Below are 10414 nucleotides of genomic sequence, written 5' to 3'. Positions count from 1 at the left end.
TTTTGAATATATATTATATGGGAGTGAGTACAATTGCACTGGTTTTTGTATATAAATAAATTTCTCATATATTTTTTTTTACTTATAGTAAAGTTTAATATTGCACGGTCAAGTCATTAAGAATAAATTATTGCCTGACTTTCAGTTATACTCTTATTGGCTTATAAACTGGGAACACATTTTATGTTTTGTCTTGCTCTACTATTACCTCTTATAGATTATAAACTGCTAGTATTCTCCTATTGTATATCCTATAGCTGCACCTAACTGTAAATGAGAATTTTAATAGCAAATACAGTAAATATTTAAGGAAGATCACACTTATCTCTCTTATGAAACTTGGAATTGGATATAAAAAAATTGAATATTTGTACTATGTTGCAGAAAATTCTCATATACAGCCGAGTATGAGTTAGCAATAAATATTAGCCTCTGACTGGCTTAATAATACCTTTTTATTAGTCTTTTTTAGTAAAAAAATCAGCAGTAAAATGCTTTCAGATATCTATTGCTAACTCAATAATTACAAATGACTTAAGATTATTATGTTTAAAAAAGTAAAATATTGAAGTCATAATGAAACACTTTGCCATTCACTTGCATTTGTTTCATACATTATTAATGTGATGAGTTTGTACTTATTTGAACGAATATGGTTCAAACTGGTATAATGTCATGATTTGCATCCATTTTCTACTCAGTACTAACATTAATCAAGACGATGCCAAACCATGACGTGGTAATGATCAACATTTTTGTATTAGCTACAATTTATTGACTAGATTTTGAATAGTTTAAGATTTACTCTTGTTCGTTTTGAAGCTGACCTGCAGCACCTGGCCATTGAGCGAGTATCCATTCAGTGACTGAATAGCAACGACTGCATCATCATAATTGGTCATGGTGACAAAACCGTAGCCTTTGCATTTGTTGGTTGTCGGATCTCTTATTATTTTAACACTCTGGACGGCACCGAACGGGCCAAAGAGCTGCCACAATACACTCTCCTCAGTATCAGCCCCGATATTGTACACAAAGATGCACCAGCCTGAACCACCTAACGCGTTACCTTGTATGAGGGGATCAGCTAAGGGAGAAAATCTTTGGAGACCTTTGTTGATCGCTAGGAGTGCCTTACCAGCTGGAAGGAAGCGACGAGTGGATGTCGGAGCCAAGTATGCAGCCAATGGAGCGAGTGCCTTATTCTGATTACTGGGGTTGTTAGCACACTTGACTGTCATCGGTCCCGTACCACCTGGAGGTACAGTTCCATTCAACTCACGTATAGCTGCCTCAGCCTCGCAACGTTGATCATACCTGATGAATGCTACACCTCTCGACGGCCCCTGGATGGACTGGTCATCACCTCCAACTTGTAACAAGTGACTCACGTTCACATTTTCATGCAGGATCCGCGAGCTGATGATAGTGCCATAAGGACTGAAGAGTTTCTCCAGTTCTTGCTGCGTCATGTGTTTCGGCAGACCCGACACGTACAAGTTAGCGCCTTTGATAGCATCAGAACTGGGGCGGGCGTACGAGACTTTAATGATTTTGTTCTGTAATCTCAAGCCATTCAGCGTGTTCACAGCTTTCTCCGCGTCCTCCGCCTTGTGATAATTGACGAAAGCATATCCAAGACTCTGACCGTTCAAGATATGGTCAGGGAACACAGTCACTTTGTCTCTAATTAGCTTGCAACTTTCTACTTCGCCGACGCTCGAGAACAGCGATCGTATTTCTTCTTGTGTCATCGTTTGCGGTAAATAATTCACTATTAGATTCGTTTTTGACTCGTTATTGCTAGGTTGCACCTTACTACCATTTTGCGTGGGCTGGTTTGCGTTCACGGTGTCGAGAGCGTTTGCCATCATTTTTAATGATTTCTATTTACACCGAATAAGGTGAAATGTCACTAAATCAGTGACTTTTGATAGGAAATATTAACAAAAGCAAATCAGATCATAGATTCCTTGGTGGATTTAATAACAGCACTTCGCGTTACTTGAAAGCATATGCAAGGTAAGAAAATCAATAAGATGCCTGGTCACTTCTGTACCTATCCTGTTTTTGGTGATACGGCACCGAGTTCGTTGAATCAAAATATAACAAGAAACACAAATAAACTATAGTTTATTAGATGCTATATAGAATATTAAAGCAAAGTGAAAAGGAAATCAACCAAAAATCTATGCGAGTTGCGACCTAATCCCGTAAATTCATTTCTTTCACTTCACTTTCTTTTTTTAAAGTGTTACCATTATATTAATGTTAACACGCTTAAAAAACAAAACTGAACTATCATGTTTTGGTGCATTACTGTAATATAACTGTAGTAGGTAAAAAGTTTGATTGTTGTTTACTCTTGTAAGTTACTTCTTTAATAAGATAACAAACAATATTTATATTTATGCATCACACATTGGCATGCTTAAGCCGCACCGGGCAGGTCCTATCTATTTTTTAAGAACAATATTTTTATTAAGATATAAATAAGTTAAAATAACAAGTTTTATCTTTGTATTTGTTACATGTCTAGTATAGATTTTAATAATATATATCATATCAGTTAGTTTTTTTTATTGAACAGATTTTTTCGTTTTACATTATAATTTTGTCATTGGTATTAGATGGCTAACCATATACAGCATTGAAACTTCGGGAAAACATACATATACTATAGAGTTATTATTATATAACAAACTATATTTACGTAATAATTTATTATACTACAGTTACTTATTTTCATATGACTACTGTTAAGAATGCTTTTAGACTTTAATTTTTCATCATAAATGGGAAATATTTGAGTACTTGGCAACACTGATGTACTGCCAACCGTACCAAGGATTCAGTGGTGCCAACATGATAATAATTTACATTGGGCATTTACGAAGATAGCTAAATGCATAATGATTATCAGAGAATTCAATATAATTAGAACATTTCAATAAAACTCAGATATTACTAAGGCTTATTTATAGCATAATTACTTTCTATATTACTCAGGCCAGGCTATTCAGTATGTTGCAAACTCTTTGCACATTTTTATATATTTATTTTTCTACCAATTTTAATTGTATTTTCTTTTAGAATTGTCATATATTTTTATTGTCACTTTTTGCCTACAACCGTTTGTACACGTACCTATCTTCATTATAAGTATTTACCATTTTCTATCCATTGTTTGATTTACATTACACATACAGTCCACTCATTCTATCACCTACACAGTATTTATGTTATTTAGTGTACTCCATACGTATTTTGAGGTATTGTTTACGGGAATACTACGGCATTACGCATTGAGTAAAAACTGCTGTTACTCATTGCGATTGCGACTTAACATTTAATAATTTTGTATTCAGTTTATTGGAAGTCATTAAGAAAATTTGTAATTTGCTTGCCTCCAGAATATGAGCCGGACATTTGTAACTAAACAACTAAGATCTACACCGTAAATGCAAATAAATTATCATAACTAAGATCTGACAATAAATTCAGCTCTTATTCTTTTCAAATGAGCCTGTACATGATTATAAAAAATTAAATACAGATTCATTGCAAATTAAATTAAGGATATAATAATTTAATCAGAGACCGTAACCTGAACAGATCAGTTCACAAGCAGCACCCGAGTATGACAGAAAAGTTTTCATTTTATTCGAAAGCGGAATCTAAAATGAGTGGAGAGGAGACTGTTTATGGTACATCATATATTCCCCTATCTGTGCTGTTATAGATTTGGGACTTAGCTACTGCTAGCAATATATCATAGAATATCTCGATAGAAGGTCGATCTCCACGCGTTCTCCCCTGGAAATTTTCGTCGTTAATTCTCAGCTGATCCTCATATAAAATAGGAGATGAAAGTTTGTATGGAAATTCGGTATTTTGTGTGTTTTATTTCTAAATATTATTAGACTAAATAATTAGAAATGCTATCCAAGGTAGTGACCTACAATTTCGATGCAGACGAAGTCACGGGCACAGCTAGTAATTTTATATATAATGAATTATATACAATATACATATATTTAAACATACAAACACAACATTAATAATTAATACAGCGGATCTAAGTACATTTTCAGTGCGTGCGCACCGGACGATTTCTGTTGAACTCTTGATGTTAGATGTTGTAACATTACTCTTTGGTTGTGATTATAGTGTTACGATTACGATATCATACTCCACTGGTGTTCCGCCGGTTAATATCGTTAGTGCAGGCGGATCTGTCATCAGATCCGCCATTTAAAATATCTATAATACCTAACAATATATACACATATATGTATGTATATATGTGTATATATTGTCAACGTAAAAGTTCGGATGGATGCTTTCATGGGGGAATATTGCTATGTTTGTAATAATAGAAATAATAAAATAAAATAAATATAGTATAGTTTTGTACAGTACATACATTCATTAGTGAAGCCGTGGAAGTTTTGAGATACTCATATTATAAATGCGAAAGTGAGTATGTATGTTTAGATTGAGGTATGGTTGTTTGTTATTCTTTCACGTAACAACTACTGAACGGATTTTGATTAAACTTTATAGTTATTATAGCTTATACATCAGAATAACAGATAGGCTATAAATTTTACACGGATATATATAAAATATAAATATTTGCAAGAACAATATTTTTATTAATACATATTTTCGTTTTAATGTAAATTTTCTAGAAATATTGTAATGCCTTTGATTATATCTGGGTTTTACTGCTTTACTTTACTGGACGAAAATAGGGGTGTAAGCAGAGGGCCTTTTAAAGCTTCGGAAAGATATGTAGAGCGACTCGAGACCAACTCCTGCCGAACGGATAAAGCAAAGTTGCTGTTTTCGTTCCTGTTTCTCCGACTGCTTATAATCCATGTATCGGGTTATGATATAGAACTATATAGAACTTCTTCGTTTAAAATAGAAATAATCTTTATTGAAGATGTGCCTACACTTGAATATTTCTGTCAACACTCGGGATCCCTTCATTTGCTTACGTATCTACATAATTTTGATTTAACGCACATTACGACTCCGCGTTAAGTGTTCGCGTTTCTAAAAAGCTATGTGTATTACACGATCAAATAAATTTGCTACTGTAGTACAATCATTCCACTTGTACTCGTATACTCATTACCTATGTTGCAGATTGACAGTTACTGGCAGCCTACTTTAATTTTGTAAAATTAAATAGAAAAATAAATATATGCCATAAAATGTTACAATAAAAAATATGTTGAAAACTGGAAATGTAGCATCATTATTAATTTATCTCGCCATCAATATATAATTAAACGACTGCACAACAATGATTTTTAACAATCTAGATACTGTAGGAAACAAATAAACCACGACACCTCATAACATCATATATATCGCTACATTGGTGAGGTGATAATCATCGTGTTACAAAATAAACTTCATATAAGCACAGATAAATAATAATATAAGGACAGTATATAAAAATAAAATGTTTTAATGAAAAATCTTGATGTGTTCTTTGTATTGTCACCAAAGCACATATATTCATTTGACAGATAAAGTCAATAACTTTTTTCTTCGTACTGGCACATAAGAATTACAAAATAGGTTGCATGCAAAAATAAATTAAACAGACAGTATGAGCACAGATAAGATAATTAGTATAAGTAGGCATTTAAGAATATTAATTTTTTATTCTACTGCCATCACATGCTCTGTAAATCCGTAAGGAATCGAGATGGGTACCGACCTCTCTAATAAATACATATACATATATGTCGGTCCATTAGTTGCATACTTGGCCCCGACATCCACTCGTCGCTTTCTTCTAGCTGGTAAGGCACTTCTAGCGATCAACAAAGATCTCCATATATTTTCTTCCTTAGCTGATATCCTCATACAAGGTAACGCGTTAGATGGTTCAGGCTGGTGCATCTTTGTGTACAATGTCGGCTGATACTGAGGAGAGTGTATTGTGGTAGCTTTTTGGCCCGTTCGGTGCCGTTCAGAGTGTTAAAATAATAAGAGATCTCACAACCTACAAAGGTTACGGTTTCGTCACCATGACCAATTATGATGATGCAGTCGTTGCTATTCAATCACTGAATGGACTAGCTCAATGGACAGGTATATATTATTATAATTTGTAAACGTTATTTACAAAGTACATAGTATCGTGCAGTTTAACCTCTATATATTTGCATAATTATACATAATACAACGGTTGTAAGTGCATTCTCAGTGCGCGCGCACCGGACGATTGCGTTATGATTGTGACCCTTATGACTAATGTGACCATATTTATTCTCACGAGATATTGTATTTATACAGTTACTGACAGCCGAAACGGTAACAGAGTAAGATGTTTGCTTCAGGTAAATGCAGCCCTAGGTCTAGGTAGGGCCAACACGGGGCCCGTAACCCGGGCAGCAACTTCTGGGGATGGCTAATATCAACTTAGCAGAATAATTAACAGCAATATTGGACAAATTGTTTGTTAATAAGTATATTGCAAAATGTTGGCCGGAGGGGGAGGGAGTGTTAGGGGGGCGGCATTTTTTAGTTTATGCCCGCCTTGAAACAAAATGGAGATCCGGAGCTGAGTAAATGTATTTTCTTTATGTTATTGAAACACTTTGCCGTGGTTTTCGGGGTTTGTGTCATCGTTAATCTACAATCAAGGCCACTTAAACTCTTCTAAAAGACCTTGGCATGTCTAGAACTACATTAAGTTCTATAAAACGTGTATCTAAAGGTGCACTAGCAGGCTCCTAACAAATTTGGCTGGACAGAGAGAGAAACGCGGGCGGTGAATGTGAGTGTCGATATATGTCGGCAAGGGGCACCTTAAATCTACACCCGGGTCACAAGTTCCGGGAACTGCTCGGCCCTTTGCCACGATGGACCCAGCCCCCATCGGACGTCTTATACAATTACATATTTCAAAATTGAACAATTGTACTTAACTTTTTTTTACACTAGTTAAGCAGATATTTTGATAAACGGTACTGTTAAAACAGGACGTATAGTAATTTGAGTTAGCACAATGAATGTGACTAGTCACCAGTATTTTACATTGGCGGTTGCTGAATTAGCCTCACTGGTCGCTGAACTCTGCACTTTCTAAATTTGCAGAGTTTATCCTCCCAGTGATCATGATACATATATACACCACGTTATACTTTGATGTGTGACAATACTGACAATGTTATGGTGCACCCGCCTGCGCTAACGGTTTCCGCCGGCGTGGCATGAAGATATATCATCCGACTGGAGGATTATAGCCTTAAGATGAGCCTCCAGGCTGTCTCTCCTGAAATCCATCGTGATAAATTCCTGGTGAAATTGTCATAATGAGCTAACTGACCTGTCAGGAATTTGTCACGATGGATTTCAGGAGAGACAGCCTAGAGGTCAGTTAGCTCATTATGACAATTTCATCAGGAATTTATCACGATGGATTTCAGGAGGGACAGCCTGGAGGTCAACATGGCTACCTGTGTATTATTAATATTAGCAATGGCGATACTAGTCGTCATTACTAATAACCCCGTCCCCAAATATATACAGATCATTTCTCACTAGATGTGCGCGTTTCTACATCCGCATGTATATTTCTAGACGGATCTATTGACAGTAATTAAAGGACCCAACTTTTATCGATTACAAGACCCAATTAAAGGGCAAACTAATAGTTTGATAGTGTCGTGACCTAATAGTTTTGCAAAGCATTCGTTTGTGAGAATTACTTCGGTATATCTTCATATTGAATAAAATGAAGGCGCTTCCGCTCTCTGTTCCCTTAGATTTTTAAACAACTGCAACTGCATTTTAATTTGCCGTTTTTAGCAAAAGACAATCCTTACTGTATGATCGTTAGATACATTATGATATTCACAATATATCAAAGTAACACTATGTTGGGAAACGTATCTGATGGTGTTACGAACTTGTGGCCACCCATTGAGAATACTATAAACACTCGGTATGCCTTTTTTTGGAAAACCCATGCTGTACTCTAATAAGAAAATCTATTTACATATCTACTTCTAGTTTGTATATTATTGAATACTAGAAACAAAAAGGTTGTTCTCGGTTTCTAGGTGTAATCGATCGCGTTCCACTTTCCCCACGCGATACGTACTTAATACCGGTTATTATTTGATTCTATCTATACCTAGCCTAGTCATACTATGAAACGATCAAATTACCACCTTTGGTAACCGTTACTACTAATTACTTTTAATGTATAGTGATTTGTAATTTATGTGAAATTGCAAAGCACCGCCGTAGACAGTGTATTTACGCGCGATCGAAAAAAAATTTTGCAAAAAAAAAACAAATTCTTACTAGTGGTGTAAACGCCGATAAAACAAACCAAATTAAAAATTAATCTTCGAGGTAGCGGTAGGTACCCTTTTGACATGGTAAATTCTAATTTATCCCGTGAAATATTAGATTTATGAGGTGTATTGAAATCAAAGAGGCATGGTGGTTAGACTACATTTGTAATTTTTCTTTTGTTATTTATTGAATTTAATTCAGTGCCTCTGACTGTCTTATTTGGGATCTATCTATTTTTATACAACTATGGTGGAAAGCAAGCATACGGCTCATCCGATGTTTACCATCGGATGAGCCGTATGCTTAGTATTAGTTACTGTACCTTATGAACGCCAGAAATACCAGGGGTGTCATATACGCGTTGTCGACCCTTAAGATACCCTTCTTGAAAGCGCCATGCTGTAGTCTCTTGAGAAAACGTATTAATTTATTATTATTATAAGTAAAGATATCGTATAACAATTAACAAACATAATTCTTACTTTCGACCAATGTATGGTTTATATAAAATTGTCAGCGTATCTACTACAGATTCAATTTATTTTTTGTTTTTTTTTTCGCTTCTTTGTGGGGACATCCTTTGGCATATGACTTATTATTACTATTATTTTGTATATGTATTCCACAATTTTTGGCTTCCATACTGATGGCCCATCCCGAGGGAAGGAGCCGAGGTATGTACCTTTCCACTATTATCTTTTAGTAAATTTCCTTATACTGTTTTACCACTATGTTTGAATATTCTATATGATCTTTGCCAAACTGTCTCCCTTTTCTCTCCTGTGCAGAAGTCCTTCCAGCTATTAGACCTATTTCAGCTGCCAATCAGTTTGCTTTGTAAGCTGTGTTTTGGTTGAAAGATATGATAAGGTAGCGAATTTCCAGTGTAACAGACATCTTAGTCTTCCGGAATAATGATACATGAGTGGTATCACGGTCGACACGTGATAACGTGATGTGAGTAGTGCTGTTTATATGTACAGTTCAAGGTTACCAATTCTCTACAGGTAAGACATAAACTTGTTTGACGTTAGAATTACAAAAAATATATCTAATGTTTTTTAATATCAGTTATCCATACTAATATAAAATTTAAGTGTCTGTTTGTAATTTTAAATTATAAGCTTTTATCTATATGCATGTGAAGGCATTTACGGTAGATAAATATATTTTTTTATTTGATTGTTTCTCTGTTTATTCTTTGAACTGATTTTGACGGCAGTTTCACTCGCAGATAGCTAACGTTATAAGGAGTAACTTACTGTAGGTTTATTTTACAAATTTCTATTATTGACAGTTAAATTCCGCGTAGACGCAGTCACAGGTAACAGCTAGTAAAATTATATAATTAGTAAACAAATATTTCTTTTGTGAAGTAAGAGGTCAAGTGTTGGGATCAAAGATCTCATTTTATCTTTATATTCGTGGGTAGTTAATTAAGTGACCGGGTAAAAAATATTATCTTCTGACCTGAGGTTTGTTTATATAATCAAATACATGATTTGGTTGGTTTTAACATGATCACGCCATACCAGGTGACTCACTGATTATTATGTAACTAGAATTAACATAAAATATATGTATTATGCTAATTACAACAATATAACACAACAATTTACTGACTTCAATACTAAGTCAAGATCCCCTCCCTATGCCAGCGCCGGGGGCGGCAGCCACGGAGGTGGTTGCTACCTTGTCAAGGTCCTCCACCTATTTGTAGCAATACAAAAATGAGAAGGGGTCTGCGTGGGCGGACCAGTGCCGCCAGGGTTGCGAAAGGTTGCTCGCGCATTTCTATAACTCTGACAAAAGGTTAAAATAAGGAACAGGCAAAAGGTTTTAGCCGGTAAGAGTTCGGCACTACTCATCGACCTCCCCCTGAAGTGCGTGTCTCCATGAGGCTTTTCCCCAAGCAAAAATATAAAAAAGGGGTTTTCAGCCGGTAAGAGTCTGGCTGTACCCGTCTATTTCCCCCGGGACGGGCTCTCCATTAGAACTTTCCCCAAGCTAAAAAAATAAAGAAGGGGTTTTTAGTCATTAAGAATCTGGCTATACCCGTCTACCTACTCCGGGACGTGCT

The 10414-nt window shown here is 35.5% G+C and overlaps 1 protein-coding gene across 1 annotated transcript; it reads right to left on the bottom strand.

The window, feature by feature from the left end:
* Window positions 1-212: 212 nt before the first annotated feature.
* LOC131841349 (ELAV-like protein 1) lies at window positions 213-2243 on the bottom strand. The gene has a single exon (XM_059189669.1). The coding sequence runs from the start codon at window positions 1872-1874 to the stop codon at window positions 795-797; it is 1080 nt and encodes a 359-aa protein (XP_059045652.1). The 5' UTR covers window positions 1875-2243; the 3' UTR covers window positions 213-794.
* Window positions 2244-10414: the final 8171 nt, after the last annotated feature.

Source organism: Achroia grisella, unplaced genomic scaffold (assembly GCF_030625045.1).
Source record: "Achroia grisella isolate CSIRO2021 unplaced genomic scaffold, CSIRO_AGI_Agris_v1 utg1589, whole genome shotgun sequence".
NCBI classification, from domain to species: domain Eukaryota; kingdom Metazoa; phylum Arthropoda; class Insecta; order Lepidoptera; family Pyralidae; genus Achroia; species Achroia grisella.
This window is presented reverse-complemented; position numbering and strand designations above follow the sequence as displayed.

What these genes read in the sequence shown, in the direction of transcription:
- LOC131841349 (XM_059189669.1), bottom strand. Translation starts at nt 1,874, where the DNA reads ATGATGGCAAACGCTCTCGACACCGTGAACGCAAACCAGCCCACGCAA.